The sequence below is a fragment of the Heptranchias perlo genome, chromosome 16, assembly GCF_035084215.1.
Source record: "Heptranchias perlo isolate sHepPer1 chromosome 16, sHepPer1.hap1, whole genome shotgun sequence".
In the NCBI taxonomy this organism is placed as follows: Eukaryota; Metazoa; Chordata; class Chondrichthyes; order Hexanchiformes; family Hexanchidae; genus Heptranchias; species Heptranchias perlo.
The window spans coordinates 45,742,888-45,764,921 of record NC_090340.1 but is presented as its reverse complement, the minus strand read 5'-3'; the positions used below and the strand labels follow the sequence as shown (position 1 = coordinate 45,764,921).

Below are 22,034 nucleotides of genomic sequence, written 5' to 3'. Positions count from 1 at the left end.
TCAGCGCAGCATGAACGGAATGCTGCACTGTTAGAGGTAATGTCTTCAGATGAGAGGTTAGTTTAAACTGAGGCCTTAGCTGTCCTCTCGGGTGGACTTAAAAGATCTCGCAGCACTGTTCAAAGAGGAGCAGGGGAGTTCTCCTGATGTCCTGGCCAATATTTTTCTCTCAATCAACATCACGAAAAAAACACAGTATCTGGTAATTTCTCTCATTACAGTTTGTGGGATCCTTCCACACTTCAAAAATGCTTCATTGGCTGTGTAGCGCTTTGGGACATCATGACATCATAAAAGGTGCGATGTAAATGAAACTTTGTTCTTTTTTCTATCTCTGCAACCTCCTCCAGCTCTATGTCCTTGCCTGCACCCTCTGCTCTTCCATCTCTGGTTACTTTACATTTCCTCCTTCCTCCACTCTACTACCATTGGCAGAGCCTTCAACTAACTTATTCCCACACTCTGCAACTCCCTCTCTAAATGCTTCCATCTCGCTGCATCTCTTTCCATCTTCAAAAGCATCCATAAAACCTACCTCTACAATGTTTGAACACCTCCCCTAACCTTCATACTCAGGTCCAACCCCAAACGTGAAGCGCCTTGGAGCATTTTGATTTTTTTTTTGGAAGGGGTGCTTTATAAATCTAAGTTGTTCACATGGATGCTCCCATTCAGTTGGCTGCATGTAGTCAAAAAAAAAATCTAGTTAACCATTGTCTCCAGAGTTTGTCAAGTGACATGGCCAAAGTAGCATAGGAACATGAGTAGGCCATTCAGCCCCTCGTGCCTGCTCCACCATTTGATAAGATCATGGCTGATCTGTGATCTAACTCCATATACCCGCCTTTAGCTCATATCCCTTAATACCTTTGATTGCCAAAAAGCTATCTAACTCAGATTTAAATTTAGCAATTGAGCTAGTATCAATTGCCGTTTGCGGAAGAGAGTTCCAAACTTCTACCACCCTTTGTGTGTAGAAACGTTTTCTAATCTCGCTCCTGAAAGGTCTGGCTCTAATTTTTAGACTGTGCCCCCTACTCCTAGAATCCCCAAACAGCGGAAATAGTTTCTCTCCATCCACCCTATCCGTTCCCCTTAATATCTTATAAACTTCGATCAGATCACCCCTTAACCTTCGAAACACCAGAGAATACAACCCCAATTTGTGTAATCTCTCCTCGTAACTTTACCCTTGAAGTCCAGGTATCATTCTAGTAAACCTACGCTGCACTCCCTCCAAGGCCAATATGTCCTACCGAAGGTGCGGTGCCCAGAACTGCTCACAGTACTCCAGGTGCGGTCTAACCAGGGTTTTGTATAGCTGCAGCATAACTTCTGCCCCCTTGTACTCTAGTCCTCTAGATATAAAGGCCAGCATTCCATTAGCCTTATTGATTATTTTCTGCACCTGTTCATGACACTTCAATGATCTATGTACCTGAACCCCTAAGTCCCTTTGGACATTCACTGTTTTTAACTTTTTAACCATTTAGAAAGTACCCTGTTCTATCCTTTTTTGATCCAAAGTGGATGACCTCACATTTGTCTACATTGAATTCCATCTGCCATAGTTTTGCCCATTCACCTAATCTATCAATATCGCGTTGTAATTTTATGGTTTCATCTACACTGCTTACAATGCCACCAATCTTTGTGTCATTGGCAAACTTAGATATGAGACTTTCTATGCCTTCATCTAAGTCGTTAATAAATATTGTGAATAGTTGAGGCCCCAAGACAGATCCCTGCGGGACTCCACCAGTCACATCCTGCCAATGCGAGTACCTACCCATTATCCCCACTCTCTGTCGCCTTTCGCTCAGCCAACTTCCTAACTAAGTCCGTACTTTTCCCTCGATTCCATGGGCTTCTATCTTAGCTAACAGTCTCTTTTGTGGGACCTTATCAAATGCCTTCCGGAAGTCCATATAAATAACATCCATTGACATTCCCCTGTCCACTACTTTAGTCACCTCTTCAAAAAATTCAATCAGGTTTGTCAGGCACGACCTACCTTTCACAAATCCATGCTGGCTCTCTCTGATTAACTGAAAATTCTCGAGGTGTTCAGTCCCCCTATCCTTAATTATAGACTCCAGCATTTTCCCCACAACAGATGTCAGGCTAACTGGTCTATAATTCCCTGGTTTCCCTCTCTCTCCTTTCTTAAAAAGCAGAGTGACATGTGCAATTTTCCAATCAATTTACCAGATGGCCGGTAATGGACCTGTGTTAGCTTACTGATAGCTGGAGACATTTGTAATGCAGTATAGATAGTATTGACATGGCACCTTGAAGACAGATGGCCACTGTAGTTGGGTGACAGAAACAAAAGGCAGTAAGGGAGAGTGTACAAAACATGACAGGACAGATGGTCTGAGAAAGCAGGGCAAAGACCAAGGGAAGTCGAGATTAAACTGCATTTATTTCAATGCAAGAAGTCTGATGGGCAAGGCAGATGAACTCAGGGCATGGATGGGTACATGGGACTGGGATGTTATAGCTATTACTGAAACATGGCTAAGGGAGGGGCAGGACTGGCAGCTCAATGTTCCAGGGTACAGATGCTATAGGAAAGATAGAGCAGGAGGTAAAAGAGGAGGGGGAGTTGCGTTCTTGATTAGGGAGAACATCACGGCAGTAGTGAGAGGGGATATATCCAAGGGTTCGCCCACTGAGTCCATATGGGTAGAACTGAAAAATAAGAAGGGAGAGATCACTTTGATAGGATTGTACTACAGACCCCCAAATAGTCAATGGGAAATTGAGGAGCAAATATGTAAGGAGATTACAGACAGTGCAAGAAAAATAGGGTGGTAATAGTAGGGGACTTTAACTTTCCCAACATTGACTGGGACAGCCATAGCATTAGGGGCTTGGATGGAGAGAAATTTGTTGAGTGTATTCAGGAGGAATTTCTCATTCAGTATGTGGATGGCCCGACTAGAGAGGGGGCAAAACTTGACCTCCTCTTGGGAAATAAGGAAGGGCAGGTGACAGAAGTGTTAGTGAGGGATCACTTTGGGACCAGTGATCATAATTCCATTAGTTTTAAGATAGCTATGGAGAATGATAGGTCTGGCCCAAAAGTTAAAATTCTAAATTGGGGAAAGGCCAATTTTGATGGTATTTGACAGGAACTTTCAGAAGTTGATTGGGAGAGTCTGTTGGCAGGCAAAGGGACGTTTGGTAAGTGGGAGGCTTTCAAAAGTGTGTTAACCAGGGTTCAGGGTAAGCACATTCCTTATAAAGTGAAGGGCAAGGCTGGTAGAAGTAGGGAACCTTGGATGACTCGGGAGATTGAGGCCCTAGTCAAAAAGAAGGAGGCATATGACATGCATAGCAGCTGGGATCAAGTGGATCCCTTGAAGAGTATAGAGATTGCCGGAGTAGAGTTAAGAGAGAAATCAGGAGGGCAAAAAGGGGACATGAGATTGCTTTGGCAGATAAGGCAAAGGAGAATCCAAAGAGCTTCTACAAATACATAAAGGGCAAAAGGGCAAGAGTAACTACATAAGAACATAAGAAATTGGAGCAGGAGTAGGCCAATCGGCCCCTCGAGCCTGCTCCGCCATTCAATAAGATCATGGCTGATCTGATCCCAACCACAAATCTAAAGAACACAAGAAGTCGGAGCAGGACCCGGCCACATAGCCCCTGGGCCCTCTCCGCCACCCACAGGGCATTGACCGATCCGAACTCAGCTTCATGTCCAATTTCCTGCCCGCTCCCCATAACCCCTAATTCCCTTTACTTCTAGGAAACTGTCTATTTCTGTTTTAAATTTATCTAATGATGTAGCTTCCACAGCTTCCTGGGGCAGCAAATTCCACAGACCTACCACCCTCTGAGTGAAGAAGTTTCTCCTCATCTCAGTTTGGAAAGAGCAGCCCCTTATTCTAAGATTATGCCCCCTAGTTCTAGTTTCACCCATCTTTGGGAACATCCTTACTGCATCCACCCGATCAAGACCCTTCACAATCTTATATGTTTCAATAAGATCGCCTCTCATTCTTCTGAACTCCAATGAGTAGAGTCCCAATCTACTCAACCTCTCCTCATATGTCCGCCCCCTCATCCCCGGGATTAACCGAGTGAACCTTCTTTGTACTGCCTCGAGAGCAAGTATGTCTTTTCTTAAGTATGGAGACCAAAACTGTATGCAGTATTCCAGGTGCGGTCTCACCAATACCTTATATAACTGCAGCAATACCTCCTTGTTTTTATATTCTATCCCCCTAGCAATAAAAGCCAACATTCCGTTGGCTTTCTTGATCACCTGCTGCACCTGCATACCAACTTTTTGATTTTCTTGCACTAGGACCCCCAGATCCCTTTGTACTGCAGTACTTTCCAGTCTCTCGCCATTAAGAAAATAACTTGCTCTCTGATTTTTCCTGCCAAAGTGCATAACCTCACATTTTCCAATATTATATTGCATCTGCCAAATCTCCGCCCACTCACCCAGCCTGTCTATATCCCCTTGCAGGTTTTTTATGTCCTCCTCACTCTCTACTTTCCCTCCCATCTTTGTATCATCTGCAAATTTTGATATGTTGCACTCGGTCCCCTCCTCCAAATCGTTAATATAGATTGTAAAGAGTTGGGGACCCAGCACCGACCCCTGTGGAACACCACTGGTTACTGGTTGCCAGTCCGAAAATGAACCATTTATCCCAACTCTCTGCTTCCTGTTCGATAACCAATCCTCCACCCATGCCAGAGAGAGTAGGGCCTCTTAAGGATCAACAAGGTCATCTATGTGCGGAACCACAAGAGATGGGTGAGATCCTGAATGAATATTTCACATCGGTATTTATGGTTGAGAAAGGCATGGAGGTTCGGGAACTTGGGGAAATAAATAGTGATGTCTTGAGGAGTGTACATATTACAGAGAGGGAGGTGCTGGAAGTCATAACGCGCATCAAGGTAGATAAATCTCCGGGACCTGATGAAATGTATCCCAGGACGTTATGGGAGGTTAGGGAGGAAATTGCGGGTCCCCTAGCAGAGATATTTGAATCATCGACAGCTACAGGTGAGGTGCCTGAAGATTGGAGGGTAGCAAATGTTGTGCCTTTGTTTAAGAAGGGCGGCAGGGAAAAGCCTGGGAACTACAGACCGGTGAGCCTGACATCTGTAGTGGGTAAGTTGTTACAGGGTATTCTGAGAGACAGGATCTACAGGCATTTGGAGAGGCAGGGACTGATTAGGAACAGTCAGCATGGTTTTGTGAGGGGAAAATCATGGGCTCGATGTTACCAGGCCTGTGGGTTTCCGGCGGGTTGGGTTTCGGGAGCGTGGTCAACACGCTCGGTGAAATTAGTGGGTTGCCCGCGCGATCATAGCAGGCAACACACTAATAGGAATCAATTACCTGCTCCTCCGGGGTCCGCGCTGCTGGTCTGCGCGTCGGGCGGGCTGCGCATGCGCAGTACGATCTGTCAGCTGGAGGCGCTCTATTTAAAGGGGCAGTCCTCCACTGACAGATGCTGCAACCAATGGAACAAATTACAGCATGGAGCAGCCCAGGGGGAAGGCTGCTCCCAGTTTAATGATGCCTCACCCCAGGTATCATCAGATGGGGTGAGGAGGAGGGCGAAGACAGAGATCTTCCACCCGGCGGGCGGGAGGAAGCGGCCAGCCTCTGCCACCAAGGTCTGGCTCGAGGTGGCAGAGGGGGTCACCTGCGCAACCAACATATCACCCACCTGCATACAGGGCAGGAGGCGCTGCAATGACCTCAGTAGGTCAGCCACAGTGACAACACGAAGTCTTTCCCCTACACTCCATCTGCCACAACACTGCCCCAACCCCACATCTCCTTCGGCACCGCCAACACTACTCTGTCACATCACCCCTCATACCCACTCAAACCCCATCCTCATCTTACCTCCACCTACTCACCTCGCCAGTACTCATCCTGCCACTAACACGCGACCCAATCCTCATACAATCTCATGGCTCTATCCCATACTCACCCTCTCGTACATCTCCCTCACGGCCAGCCTCACTCAACCTGCCACCACCTGTGCTGCAGCCACAGGGCATGCATCACATATGTGCAGTAGGCAGCGTAAGGCAAATGTTTCGTGAGCATGAAGGGGGTGCACAAGGGTGTCGGAGGGTTTGCCATGGGTGGTACCTATATTGAATTTCAGAGCAACAAACAGCACACATTATATTGGCACCACCACTGCCATGTCTCCGCGAATCCTGTCTGTTGTGTCCAATAATGCCCGCTCCTGGGTATCACTATGAGGACCCACCACTGATGCCACCCATCGTGTTACTGCAGAGTAGGTGCAGGTGTATTTGCAGGGCTCTTCCGCGCAGACGACTGAGAGACATCGGCGGTGTAGCCGGCTGCACCCTGGAAGGATGCGGAGGAGAAGTTGTGGAGGGCAGTGGTGACTTTGACAGCGACAGGTAAGCAGTTGGTGCTGGGGCCAGCCAGGAGCAGCTCGGCATGAAAGAGCCTGCAGATCTCCACGACTACATGTCGAGCGAATCTGCGCCTCCGTGTGCACTGCTGCTCGGAGAGGTCCGGGGAGCTGCGCCTCGGTCTGTGGACCCTGTGGCGAGGGTAGTGCCCTCTGCGATGCGTCTCTCTCTGCGGTAGCCCTCCCTCCTGCTGTGCAGGTGGGCGTGCAACAACACCATGTTGGGGGGCTCCACGTCTCTGCGGCGGACGGCGTGGACTGCGAGGCTGCTGGGGCTGGTCATGCTGTTCGTCCTCCGAGGGTGTCCACGCACCACCCATCTGGCAGGTGTTGGTCTGAGGGGTTGTGCAGGGTAGGTGGGTGGTTCCTCGGACTGGGGCTGCAGTTTCGTGTCGGTCTGTCCTCTGGCTTGGCGGGGGGTGGTGGGGGGCAGGGGTTGCCCTATGTGACGCGGTGGCCTCCTGCGTGGGTGAGGGCTCTCCCCCGTGGAGTGCACCTTGGCACCTGCCACAGGCTGCCGGCTGCAACACGCCTGGTTGGAGAGAGACTGTTTCCCCCAGTGTGTGAAACACTCTGCGATGCAGGTAAAATCCCACACTTCCTCTTTTGACAGCTGATTCAGCTCATTAACTGACCTCAACAAGCAAGGTAAGTACTCTCAAGTGGAACCCCGCTGGCTTTAATTGCCTGCAGGATTCCCACAAGTGGGGGCCACGCACGCAGCCCCGCACGTCATCGGGGAACCCGGAAGTGGTCGGGATCGCGGCGCGATCCAGTCACGTGACCGCATATCGGGATTTTCGGGGACCCCCCCGCTGGAAACCCGCAGAAAACCAGACCCTAAAATCGAGCCCCATGTCTCACGAATTTGATTGAGTTTTTTGAAGGGGTAACCAAGATAGATGAGGGCTGTGCAGTAGACGTGGTCTACATGGACTTTAGCAAAGCCTTTGACAAGGTACCGCATGGTAGGTTGTTACATAAGGTTAAATCTCATGGGATCCAAGGTGAGGTAGCCAATTGGATACAAAATTGGCTTGACGACAGAAGACAGAGGGTGGTTGTCGAGGGTTGTTTTTCAAACTGGATGCCTGTGTCCAGCGGTGTGCCTCAGGGATCGGTGCTGGGTCCGCTGTTATTTGTTATTTATATTAATGATTTGGATGAGAATTTAGGAAGCATGGTTAGTAAGTTTGCAGATGACACCAAGATTGGTGGCATTGTGGACAGTGAAGAAGGTTATCTAGGATTGCAACGGGATCTTGATAAATTGGGCCAGTGGGCCGATGAATGGCAGATGGAGTTTAATTTAGATAAATGTGAGGTGATGCATTTTGGTAGATCGAATCGGGCCAGGACCTACTCCGTTAATGGTAGGGCGTTGGGGAGAGTTATAGAACAAAGAGATCTAGGAGTACAGATTCATAGCTCCTTGAAAGTGGAGTCACAGGTGGATAGGGTGGTGAAGAAGGCATTCAGCATGCTTGGTTTCATTGGTCAGAACATTGAATGCAGGAGTTGGGATGTCTTGTTGAAGTTGTACAGGGCATTGGTGAGGCCACACTTGGAGTACTGTGTACAGTTCTGGTCACCCTATTATAGAAAGGATATTATTAAACTAGAAAGAGTGCAGAAAAGATTTACTAGGATGCTACCGGGACTTGATGGTTTGACTTACAGGGAGAGGTTAGACAGACTGGGACTTTATTCCCTGGAGAGTAGGAGGTTAAGGGGTGATCTTATAGAAGTCTATAAAATAATGAGGGGCATAGATAAGGTCGATAGTCAAAATCTTTTCCCAAAGGTAGGGGAGTCTATAACGAGGGGGCACAGATTTAAGGTGAGAGGGGAGAGATACAAAAGGATCCAGAGGGGCAATTTTTTCACTCAAAGGGTGGTGAGTGTCTGGAACGAGCTGCCAGAGGCAGTAGTAGAGGCGGGTACAATTTTGTCTTTTAAAAAGCATTTGGACAGTTACATGGGGAAGATGGGTATCGAGGGATATGGGCCAAGTGCAGGCAATTGGGACTAGCTTAGTGGTATAAACTGGGCGACATGGACATGTTGGGCCGAAGGGCCTGTTTCCATGTTGTAACTTCTATGATTCTATGGTAGATCGAATCGGGCCAGGACCTACTCCGTAAATGGTAGGGCATTGGGGAGAGTTATAGAACAAAGAGATCTAGGAGTACAGGTTCATAGCTCCTTGAAAGTGGAGTCACAGGTGGATAGGGTGGTGAAGAAGGCATTCAGCATGCTTGGTTTCATTGGTCAGAACATTGAATGCAGGAGTTGGGATGTCTTGTTGAAGTTGTACAAGACATTAGTAAGGCCACACTTGAAATACTGTGTACAGTTCTGGTCACCCTATTATAGAAAAGATATTATTAAACTAGAAAGAGTGCAGAAAAGATTTACTAGGATGCTACTGGGACTTGATGGTTTGACTTATAGGGAGAGGTTGGATAGACTGAGACTTTTTTCCCTGGAGAGTAGGAGGTTTAGGGATGATCTTATAGAAGTCTATAAAATAATGAGGGGCATAGATAAGGTAGATAGTCAAAATCTTTTCCCAAAGGTAGGGGAGTCTATAACGAGGGGACATGGATTTAAGGTGAGAGGGGAGAGATACAAAAGGGTCCAGAGGGGCAATTTTTTCACTCAAAGGGTGGCGAGTGTCTGGAACGAGCTGCCAGAGGCAGTAGTAGAGGCGGGTACAATTTTGTCTTTTAAAAAGCATTTGGACAGTTACGTGGGTAAGATGGGTATAGAGGGATATGGGCCAAGTGCAGGCAATTGGGACTAGCTTAGTGGTATAAACTGGGCGACATGGACATGTTGGGCCGAAGGGCCTGTTTCCATGTTGTAAACTTCTATGATTCTACTTCTATGATTCTTAACCCCGGTCCTGCCCCATAAGGCAGCACGATGGTTTAAAAGAGCTCAAGTTTCATCACCGATTAGGGGACTGACAATTTGAAATTTGAGTCTACAGCCATCTGTTATCCCTTGGGCAAGTGTTTTGACATAGCAAAAAATTGACAAAAAAAAAAAATCGCAGGGGACAATTTTCTTGCAGTCTTTGTCACTTTTGCCTAAGAGGAAGATGATTGGCACTTTAAAACTTGCTGATTTAAAACTGGAGTGTGACCAACTGGAGAAACCAACAGGGAAAAATGTATAGTAGAGTAAAAATTGTAGTATATGTTGCAGGATGTTGCACCACAACAAATTATTTAACCTAATGATCCTGTATTTGTCTCAGCTGCCTGAAAGACTTAAGTTTACATTCTTTGCTCCCTCCTTGAGCAGGTGGTGTGATGCAATAGTTTTTGGGTGGGAGGGCGCGAAGGTAGAAGATGAATGCAAAGCAAATGGAACAGCAGAATGGATCATGAAAAGGGAGCAGTGCAAACTAAATGAAAAAGTGGAAAATAAATTTAAAATACACATAAGACCAGATCTTCAGCAGGGGTGTTGAGGGAGGGAGGGAGCATGGGTACTGCAAGTTGGAAACAAATGAAGTAAAGGCAGTTGGAGAGAGGAGGAAGTGGATAGGTGAAAGAGGAAAAATTTGAGGCTGAGGTGACATAGTAGATCGCATGGAGGAAAGCTGTTCTGCATATAACTCGTGGGAACTGTAGGTGGAGTTTGAAAAGATAGCTGATTGGTACAGTTTGAAAAACAGAAATTTGAATTGAGCCAATCGTGGAAGAAATTTGGCTAACTTAGAATAATTTTGTATATAAGGAAGTGTGACACAGGAAGCCGAACAAAAATATGCGCTGGACATAGCATTTGTATTATTAAAATTAGATTATGGAGTGATAGAAAACAGATAGTGCAAATTAAATGAACTATCCAAAAAGTTCCAAATTTAACCTACTTCAACATGTACCGTAACTTCTGTTGGGGAGTTTTTTGAGGCAGTCTACATATTATATATTACTAGGGCTGTACATTTTACAAGGTGTTTATAGCTTAAAAAAGAAAACAATATCTATCACCAACTACTCCTTTAGATTCCATAGATGAAAAATTATTTTCACGAGTACTGATGTACACTGAAGTGAAACAAATACTAGCATAACATTAAGAAAATTAAGCAAGAGCCAGCAGGACTGCTGATTCTGTAGGTACAGAGCCATTAAGGACATGTATTCATTTTTCTTCTAATTGTATCAAATACATCCAGTATATAGATACAAAAATATCTTCAATTATTAAATCCACTCACATCATACGATGATTTATTTTCAAATCATTGTAATACTCTGAAAATGTACCATGTTTATTTGCATTTTACTTCACAGTAAAATAATGAAAAATAACACCATTTAATTTAGTTTTCAAATAAGACTACGGTCACATCACTCCTTTCTAGCTACAACACCTCTTTATGCCCCCCCCCTCATTATTACTTTAAGATTACAATATTAAGTAAAAAGGATGACAACTGCAAAGAACAGATCCAAAATGTGAAAAAATGACTGCAGCAACACCTGAACATTTGATTTTATTAGCCCAGATTAAGCAGCTAAACACACACCTGGCCAACAGAGTCCTTTTTGAGATGCCGTCGTCCTAAGATCTTAGAAGCTTCTTGAAAACAGTTTTTCTTAATGGATCCAACCACAGCCTTTAGAAAGAGAGGACCAAAATGTTATTTATACTCCCAAGATTTGTAGGTACAAAAATAATTCACTAACTTTGAAAATGCTGTCAACACAAGTATTATCACCTCCTCTGACTCCCAATCAATTAATCATGGGTCACAATCCCAGGTCAGCTAGTCACCCTGGTGTAGATGTTTCACCACTACTGAGGTGTGATTTAAGAAATTCGCTGTCTTTCCCTGGAGGCTCCATTTTAGGGGAGAAATTTGGAGGACCAACTGCTGAAGGCTGATTAAATGGCAATGCCACATATTTCTTTACAGATCCTCTACATTTTGAGTCAGGAAAAATAAAGATAAAAGGCTGAACTTTCAACCTCTCCCAATCACCTGGGTTTTGTTCTTACACATTTCTTGTTCCCTTTCAAAATAGCCTCTGAAATGATGATAGTATGTAACAATCCCACATTTTCCCTATTAATCATGGCAACCATTTTAAAATTGTCACGATTGAGATGACTGCAAGAACAGGCTAGTTAATAATGCAGAGAGAAAATAAGCATACTGTTCTCTTCAAAGTTGTGTGCAACGTTTTTCTTTAAAAGCAAAAGTAACAATTTTTAAGAATTAAAATATTTGAAACACAGTTTATTAGTAGTAATAAATGTTAAAATGCAGAAAATAAGCCTTGTATAAACACAAAATTTTAACCTAAATAGTTCCTTAATACAAATCTGTTTGAAAACCAATAAGGCATTACCTAAATGCAACTATTATCAAGTCAAAGTGTCTCAAAAGCACTTCACACAGTGGAAGATTTTGGAATGCAGTGATTGGCAAACATAGCAGTCACTCTGCACCACCAATGTCCCCAGATAGGCATGAGATGAATGATCAGTTAGTTTGTTTTTTGGTGGTGTAGGTTGAGGGGAGGAAGGTTAGCTTAGGATGCTGGGAGAACCTGCTCTTCTTTGAATTGTGCCATGGTCTTATGTCCACTTGAACAAACAGGCGAGGAATCAGTTTAATGTCTCATCTGAAGGATGACAACCGTTAAATACCTTGAGACAGTATCAAAACAGCATGGACTCCGAGCAGAGATTCCGAGCTGCAAATTCAACTTGGAGTTGGTGGGCTTCTGCAATTACTAGTAAACAGGATATAGGGTTGAATACAGCTAATATACAGAGGCGGTGTGATCACTAGCATATCTAATATAGATGTTGGTCCAGGTTTTCCTGCACGGCAAGATCGGCGACGTACACCGTAAATTTAGTTGTCTAGTACAACAATCTCGCCGTTGATAACTTACTTATTTTTCTGCATTTCTAATTAGAATATTCTACAGCGAGCATGGCGAATCGGAAATGGTGCCATTTTTTCCAGTGATTCAACGAATACATTCGATGAAAAGTATGAGGCAAGAACTGGGGCAGTGTCATCGAAGAGTCCTTCAACTTCTTGACTTTAGGGACTGATATTCTTTCAAACAGCTTTTGCTACACCCTCCAGCACAGTTTATTTGTGCAAGTGTTTCTGGTACTATTTCAAAACAATTATACTCTTCATAGCACCAATTAATGCTCAAAAAGAAATATAGTCAAACAAATACTTAAAAGGAATCGTTAATAATACATTCTTTATTGACGTGACAATGCAATGGTTTAAGAATCTGTCTTTCAACAAATCTTGATCAGCAACCACATTACCATGTCAATTAAATGCAATCAGAGAATTATTTTTGAGTCTTGTGGCAGTGGAGTGAAAATTGGCTTAAAACGCAGGAAAATGGCAATTGGCATTGATTTCAATGGGGGCAGAGTTATGATAATTACCTTCTAACTGTTTTTGGCAAGGGTAATGGCGGATCAGTGCAAAAGACCCAGGAAAATATTGTGGGAATGGAGAGCTCTCGGAGGGTTGCAGAGCTGGAGAAGGTTACAGAGATAGTGAGGTCATAAAAGAATTTGAACATAAGTAAGGATGGGAATTTCAAATTGGAGGTATTGGGGGATAGGAGCAAATTTAAGTCAGAGATGGGAGCGCGGGACTTGGTGCGGGATAGGATACGGGTAGCAGAATTTTGGGTGAGCTGTAGTTTATGGAGGGTGGAGGATGGAACAACAACAATGTCTCAACACTTAATTTGGACCAGCATCCGTAATTAGAAGTTCCTATATGAAATTGGATATTCAGACTGTTTCCCCTGGATCCAGTTTGTCAATAGCCTGCTGCAACAGAAGTCCACTCAAAAAGTTTAGATACGTGCAACTGTTACAGTCACTGTTTCCTTTAAAATCTGAAGTGAAACAAAAGAACATCAAGGTGATGTCTTTCACAATTAAATAACTATAGCTCAAAGCAGGGTCCATAAAAACCAGGCTGGTTTCCCATAAATCCATTTCCTGCCAGCCACCTCTATCAGCACAAGGAAAAGCTGTGAGAAGTCCTTGTTTTCAGGACCCATGGATGGGAGAAACAAACAAGCAGTTCTCTGACAAAAGGTCATCGGCCTGAAACATTAATTCTTTTTCTTTCTCTACCGATGCTGCCTGACCTGCTGAGTGTTTCCAGCATTTTCTGATTTTAATCAGTTCTATTTCCTTCTCAAAGCTGTAAACAGCAAACTGTTTCTATCACCTATGTGGATTTCACAATTACCACTCAATTAAGTCAACAAATGTTATCTGTTTTTAATATAACGGGTCAGTTGCTGTCTTTTCTATGTTTCTACCTCTCTATCTCTGTTTTTTTTGGTTTGTTGTTTTTTTTGGTGATTTGTATATTCTGAGACCTGGCAGGTAACACCTGTCTGTCTGCACACTGATTGCCTTGGCAATGGGCAGTTGAAAAAACTGTCTGTAATCACCAAGCATTGTTCTGTGAATTATAAATGCGACTTCATTTCGAGGATTTCATTTCCACATCGTTCACCTGAGGAAGGAGGTAGCCTCCGAAAGCTTGTGAATTTAAAATAAAATTGCTGGACTATAACTTGGTGTTGTAAAATTGTTTACAATTAAGTCTAGACACAGATAATACATTGGCATTCAAAGTAACATGTGACAAAAGTGCATTCTAGGTATCCACCCAGTTTATTTACAACTAAGCAGTAAACAAATCTAAGTGGTCACAAGCTAGCTAGCTACCAAAATTCTAATATATAGAAAAAGTCTCATTTCTGAACAAAAATAAGACAGATTTGTGATCCATTACAGATGTTAGAATCTGTATTGAACATGTCAATTACAGAAGAATCAGAGCACAAATGATAAATATGTTGTGGACAAGTTATACTGCTTTCCTGAGGGTGAGTAGTCCAAAGAAAATTAAGCCCCATTTTTATCATCTTATTGCAGCTTTGGTTATAAGAATGAACTTGCATTTATATAGCACCTTCCAGGCCCTCAGGATTTCCCATGACATATCACAGCCAATTAAGTACTTTTGAAGCGTAGTCACTGTTGTAATGTTGGGAAACATGGCATATAATTTGCACACAGCAAGGTCCCACAAACAGTAATGAGATAAATGACCAGATAATAAGTTTTTGGTGGTGCTTGCTTGGAGACAAATTTTGGCCAGGACACCAGGAGAACTCCCTTGCTCTTCTTCGAATAGTATCATAGGATCTTTTATGTCCACCTGAGAGGGCAGACATAAATCCTTGCCTCAGTTTAACATCTCACCCAAAAGATGGTAACTCTGACAGTGCAGCACTCCCTCAGTACTGCACTGAATTGTCAATATAGATTATGAGCTCAAGTCTTTTGAGTGGGGCTTGAACCCACAACCTCCTGACTCATTGGCAAGTGTTGTATCATTGAGCCAAGGCTCACACTTTTATAGATTATGGTTTCTGACAATGACTAGTTTTAATGGGTTAACATTTTAAAAAAGTAAAAAAAATTGGCAAACGTAAAGCACTCAAACTTATTTAGTAATTAAAATCAGCAAGAAGCAGACAAGAAAATAAGAGCATTTAGATTTTGGCAATCAACAAGATGAAGTGGACTAAGGCAGGAAGCAGTCACGCACAAGTACAAAGCATAATCAATGGCCAAATGTTATTCTAGCTATGCACCAAAATATCTCAATAGTTTAATCTTGTTGAGTTCCCTATTTTATGTATACATAGGGGGGAAATACATTACACAGGAAAAACTGAATAGTGATATTGAAATCATGCATAGACAACTAACACAGACTATTTCATTATCATATATAGAGATGATGTGCAGTTGTCAACTACATGCAAATGGTAAGAAAATAAAGGGCCAGGTCAGAAGGGAACAATTACTGCTACTACCTTTGATGTTTCAAAAACTTTGACTTCTTAATTTATTTCAAAAATCCAAGTGGTGGACTAACCTGCTCAACCACAGTTTCTTTGATCTCTTGGAACAAATCCTCACCCAGTGAGAACTCTGTCTTCATCTGGCCCAGAATTGTCAAAACAGATTCCAGTGGCATAGCATCACTCTCTGAAAATTAAAAAGTTATGCCCATGAATGCACATTGACCACACATAGCTATGTGTAAAAATACAATGACACTTTTAAACCATTTGAAATGTTTTGATTATAACTTCAAAGTCTGAGAAAGGAAACACCATGTGAGTCCAGATAGTGAGCGCTTTGTTGACATGAACAACATTTACTTACCAAATTTGGATAGAAATTGTATTGCGAGAAGTTTCTTTCCAATCTCCTCTGTGTCGATGTATGGTCGGTTTAAGACAGCTGTAATTGGGGAGGAGCAGAGAAGAAAAACACATTTCAGACCTAAATAAAAGCCTGATTCATAATTAGCTTTTTAAGACCAGCAATGTTCACTTGAACATGCATATTAGAAGGATGGAGGGCAGACAGTACCCATTGTTCAAAACATTCCCTAATTCTACATGGAAAAAAATAGACACACCATTATTATGTTTTACATTTTATAAAGGCATCAACTTGATTGCAAGTATGGAAATCTCAGCTATCCAACACCAATGGGCAGGCTCAGTGACTTTACTGATGAGGATATTCCCTGTGTGGCTTCAGTTACAAAGAAATAAAGTGGCAGGCAATTTTTTTCTCACAAAATATAGCAATTCAATTGGTTCGCCTTCCTTTTATTGGGGGATTCTTGTGACTCAATTCAGGATTGGTTTTCATAAGTCCATGTTAGTTCCTCATTGGAAGATTTCCAGAAGCTTTTGATTTCTATGTTCCCTACCTCTTCTGACTTGCTGCTTTAGTTTGAGCCAAAAAACAAAATGTTAAAGGGAAGCATTACAGAAAGTAAGCAAACTTTGAAGTGTATACTACGCAAAATACATTACATAATTAGTGATAAAATACAGTAAGCATCGTAGAATCTGTAAGCGTGGAAGTTAAAGGTTTATGCTTATTTCTAAAGATACCTGGACTTTTGTTTACCTTGTGGCGGATGCACTGTTTGTGAAGATCGTCATGTTGCAATTAACTGGGGTTCCTGACTATACTTAGTATTATCAGTTCAGATATCCTCTACTCCCAAATATTTTATGCAAAATTTAAAATGCTCTTATTCTGAAACATAACCAAAAATTCCTGGGAAAACGCAGCAGGTCCATCAGGATCGATTAACCCACGTATCTTTTTCGATGCTGGCCACCCTTGCTGTGCTTTTCGAGCATGTTTTGGTTTTATTTTAAATTAATGAATTTGTCCCTAAATTGTCCACCTTTAATCCAGTATCTACAACTCGATCTCTCTTCTCACCTGTTATCACGTTCAGGATGGCGCAGAACTCCTCGTACTCCTCGGCTCGGAACGCTTTGAGCGCGCAGTAGAAGTTAAACTCCAATGTCCAACGGTTCACCACTCGTTCGGGGTCCGGGAGGTCGGCCTGGGCCTTAGCCTTAGCCTTATCCGATTGTTGTCTCTTCGTGCACATCGACCTCAATCCCACTCCGGTTTGCGGCAAACCCCCATTCAACGGCCCGAGCTGTACCTCGGAATCCAAACTCAAACCCAAACACCCCGCCATTTCTCACACAAAAAAGAGACCGGACCTGACGTGCGCTTTCCCCCAACGAGGTCACCTGCCTCACTGTCCATGGTGCTTTGGGGTGATGAGTGGGACCTATGTGCCGCCATGTTGTGAGGGTAAAAATTTGCAAACACCAGACCGACCACAGCTATAGACTTCTGGTCGGAACAATCTACCAACCTCATCCAATTTCTGAAGAATCATCTACATTTTAAATTATCACATTTATATCATTACTTAGTTTAGTGTATAGCAAACAGAAATTAACAGTTTATGAAAACAGAAGCTTCTAGTGGCATACTGCAGTCTTTAGGGATCCGTTCTGCTTTAAGTTATAACATTTCTGTATTATAGCGTTTCATTTAAATTGTTCCAAGGCCAGGGCTCTGGGTTTTTTAAAAAATGAACATAATGGCTGGGTTTTTGTTTTTTCCTATAAGTCTGCTAGCTTGTAGGCAACGTGAAACATATACAGTACATCTGTCTGGAAGTATTACATATTCATGATAAATTTGTCCTGTTAACCTCTTCTTTTGTTAAGGACAAATACACAGACACTGTTTGTAGTTTAGATGCTAAATTCAAAGACTAGATTTCCTCAGTTTATATTAATTATAGATAAATTGGTCCAATTAATTCCTCAAACAATGTCATTACAGGAAAGAGATAATTGCTGTCCCTTCGGGGAGTTTCCTGCTAAAAAAGACAGTGTTGTATCAAAATAGCACTGATACATGAAAGGTTTATTTTGAGATAGTTACTTATCTTTGGTTCACTAATATCTACCATATATCCAAGTCAGTAACCTAGAACTCCATAAATGCCAAGGTGTGCACTCATCTTCACGGTTTCCGATTCAACCTCAAGCTGAGCTTCCGACTTTTTTTATTCATTCATGGGATGTGGGCGTCGCTGGCGAGGCCGGCATTTATTGCCCATCCCTAATTGCCCTTGAGAAGGTGGTGGTGAGCCGCCGCCTTGAACCGCTGCAGTCCGTGTGGTGAAGGTTCTACCACAGTGTTGTTAGGAAGGGAGTTCCAGGATTTTGACCCAGCGACCTGGTATTCTCTCCATCACAGAGACTACATACTTCCACATCCACATTATCGCCCCCCTCAGCCCATTTGTTGCTGAAATCATCATCTATGCATTTGTCACTTTCAGACTCAATTATTCCAATACTCTCCTGGCCGGCCTCCCATCCTCCACCCTCCATAAACTTCAGCTCGTCCAAAACTTCGCTGCCCATATTAAATCCCACACCAAGTCCTAGTCACCCATCAGCCCTATCCTTGCTGACCTACATTTGCTCCCATTGCTCTGAGGCCTCCTCATCCTCGTGTTTAAATCCCTTCATGACCTCGCCCTCACCCTCCCACCCCATCTTTCTAACCTCCTCCAGCCCTACAACCCCTCCTACAGAACTCTGATTTCTTCTGGCTCTGGCCTCGTGTGCAGTCCCCCTCTTTTCCCCACAATTATTGGCCATGCCTTTAGCTGCCTAGACCCATGCTGTGGAGTTCCCTTCCTAAACCTCTTTGCCTCTGCTGAGGATGCATGCAGGAATATATAGCAGGACGTGAAAATGGCAGAATGAGGCAAGGCTATGGAGAGATTTGAAAACAAGAAGTTTAAAATCAACATGCTGGGGTACGACAAGCTGGTTGAAGAGGATGAGGGCTGGGTGTGACGGAGTGTTGGATTTACTGTGGGTGCGGCGATGAGCTTCATCATTATGGATACGTTGAAGCTTTAAGGGAGTTAATTTGAAGAGGACATTGAATAAGTATTAAGTTGTTGAAGGCATGCGCTGGGTTTTGGGTAACAGCAGGGAGGGATAGGATGGAGATGGGCAATATTGTGGAGGTGCAAGAAAACACCTCCACAACTGGCAACTGAAGGGGTTAATGAAATTGAGGTGAAAGGCATCAAGATGCTGGCCTGGAGAGGGAGCATGCGGTGTCTGCTGGTATGCTTGAGGCTTTCCGCGACCAGTAGGCACCGCAGGGGCTGGAGTGCATCCTGGATCCTCAAGATAAAATTATAATTTGACACTGTTATTTGGTTTGATTTGTTTTAAATAAAACACACCCAACCTCCCCCCCACTTATAAAAGGGGGGCCTAAAACACAAAAAAAACCTGCTAGAAAAAAAACTATGGCCCTTGCCTGCCTAATCCTGGTGCAGGCAGTTAGGGAGAGGAGAGGAATAACACAACAACCAGCAAAAAAAAAGATGCTGGCTGGAGAGGGAGCAGCGGTGTCTGCCGTACACTTGAGGCTTTCCACGACCGGTGGGCTCCGCAGGGGCTGGAGTTCATCCTGGATGGTTCTAATAAAATTATTATTTGACACTTATTTTGGTTTTTTGATTTGTTTTAAATAAAACACACCCTAACCGCCCCCCCCCCCAAAAAAAAGATGCTGGCTGCAGCTGACATTCCCCCCCCACTCCCAACCACCACCCCCCACCCTCACTCCTCACCCCACTCAGGCCTCTGGTTGATATTTCAATGTCTTGCCGACATTGTTTTAGTTCATAAGGTATTAGACAAGCAATTTGACAGTGTGGTAGCATCGTTTGGGTCAATGAGGGACGTGAAAGAGAGAAATTGTATTTATGTAGGGCTAATTAATTGCTTTTGAAATGCAATCACTGTTGTTATGTAGGCAATTGTAAACAATTTTACAACACCAAGTTATAGTCCAACAAATTTATTTTAAATTCCACAAGCTTTCGGAGGCTTCCTCCTTCGTCACCTGACTATAACTTGGTGTTGTAAAATTGTTTACAATTGTCAACCCCAGTCCATCACCGGCATCTCCACGTTATGTAGGCAAGCGCTGCAGTCAATTTGTGCAGAGAAAGGCCCTACAAACAGCAATGAGATAAATGACCAGTTGATCTGTTTTGGTGGTTGGTGGAGGGATAAATGTTGCAGGACATTGGGAAAACTCACCAGCTCTTCTTTATGTGTCATGGAATCTTTTACATCCACCTGAGCAGCAGATTGGGCCTCAGTTTAATGTCTCATTCAGAAGATGGCATCTCTAATAATATAGTTCTTCTTCAGTATTGCACTGATATGTCAATCTAGATCACGTGCTCAAGTCTTGGACTGGCGCTTGAACCCACAAACCTTTGATGACAGCACTACCATTGAGCCAAGCTAACATATAGTGAGGATGAGCTGGGTATCATAGGCACATGTGGAACTGGACCTCAATTTTGGATGATGCTACCAAAGGGTGTCGTGTAGAAGGTGAAGGAGCGGGCACTGATCATGGACCCCTGGAATATACCAAGGGTGATCATGCAAGCAGATGGAAAATAAATGGTTGGCAGTGCAGGGGAGTTCTCTCTGGTGTCCTGGCCAATAATTATCCCTCAACCAATATTACTAAAACAGATTATCTGGTCATTGCTGTTTGTGGGACCTTGCTGTGCGCAAATTGGCTGCCGCAATTCCGACATTACAACAGTGACTACACTTCAAACAGGACTCCAAGGTTACGCACTTCGTAACTCAGTTTGAAATGGTAACTGGAGAGGTTAATGAAATTGAGGTGAGAGGCATCAAAATGTGAAGCGCTTTGAGACACCCTGAGATCATGAAAGGTGCTATATAAATGCAAGTTCTTTCTTAAAATGATGAAGGGATTTGATAGGGTAGATAGAGTAAAGTAGCCACACCTCAAGCCTGTGGAAGAATAAACCATGGGAGTGCACCGGATGGTTTAAGCTCAACAATCCACACATACGTGGAGAAGTCAAAATTAGGGTCATGCATGCCCTTGAAAAAATAGGAAAGAAATTGTGCTGGAGGACGAGGAGTTAATTAGGAGCTTTTGTTAGAATCTGTGTTAGGTAGACTAAGATGAAGAAACTGGTAAAGGAGAAGGAAATTAAAAAGGAGGATTGGAAAGTGGCAGTCTTGTTGAGAGAGAAAGTTGAAATTCGGAAGATGAGGAATACAAATAGAAAGATGGAGGGACCTTCACCGCACTAGGCTTGGGTGCGGACACAGACTGTGAGCTTGAGACTTTGGGCTCGATTTTTGGACGTCCAAGCGGGTGCGTTCATGCTGGGGGGGGCTCCGAAAATTGGGGATTCCCGGGGTGGGTCCGGAGCCCGGCTCCAACCCGCCCACTTCCGAGTTCCCCAATGACGGGCTTAGATGCGCACGCAGCCCCCACATGCGGGACTCCCACCGGAAATTAAAGCCGGCGGGATCCCACTTAAAGCAATTAATTTGATACTTCAGATCGTTAGGAGACCTGATTTGGAGGATATTTTAGGAGGGGTGGGATTTTCATCCAAACTGAGCGTGTTTCCCGTACTGGGGGAAACACTCCTCGTTGAAATGGACGTGTTGCAGCCACCAGCCTGTGGCAGCTGCAAAGGTCCATTTGACAGGTGGGGGGGAGGAGGCCCTCACTCAATGCAGGAGGCCACTCTGTCACTTTGGACAAATTTTGGCCTGCACCACCCTCTTCCTAACATTAAAATTCACCAACTTGCAACCTCAACCCCGGTGTGCAGACACATTTACCTACCTTGCGGACCCCCTCAAACGTACATCTTCCGGATGGGGGCAGCCATAGCTGCAGTCATGACCTCCTCGGAGGACGAACAGCATCACCAGCCTCGCCGGCCACCTATGACACATGGAGCTCCAAAACACAGTGCTGTGACACATCTACCTGCACAGCAAGAGGGAGGGCAACCACAGAGAGAGATGCGTCGATGAAGGCACTACCCTCGCCACTGGGTCTACAGACCAAGGCTCAGCTTCCTGGACCTCTCTGAGGACACGGAGGCTCAGAGTCACTCGACATGTAGTCGTGGACATCTGCAGCCTCATTGATGCCGAGCTGCTCCCGCTGGCCTGAGCACCATCTTCTTACCTGTCGCTGTCAAAGTCACCACTGCCCTAAACAATTTCTCCTCCAGAT

At 44.0% G+C, this 22,034-nt stretch overlaps 1 protein-coding gene across 2 annotated transcripts in view; it reads right to left on the bottom strand.

Annotated features, from left to right (window-relative positions):
- Nucleotides 1–17,114, bottom strand: part of terfa (telomeric repeat binding factor a) — a 43,392-nt gene extending 26,278 nt beyond the window's left edge. For both annotated transcript variants that reach the window (XM_067998076.1, XM_067998077.1), the window contains exons 1-4: nt 16,809–17,114; nt 15,723–15,800; nt 15,430–15,542; nt 10,993–11,082 (exon numbers count right to left, since the gene is read on the bottom strand). In XM_067998076.1, coding sequence (XP_067854177.1) covers nt 10,993–11,082; nt 15,430–15,542; nt 15,723–15,800; nt 16,809–17,076 — 549 coding nt within the window. In that variant the 5' untranslated portion in view covers nt 17,077–17,114. The remainder of the gene's footprint in view (nt 1–10,992; nt 11,083–15,429; nt 15,543–15,722; nt 15,801–16,808) is intronic.
- Between the last annotated feature and the right edge of the window lie 4,920 nt (nt 17,115–22,034).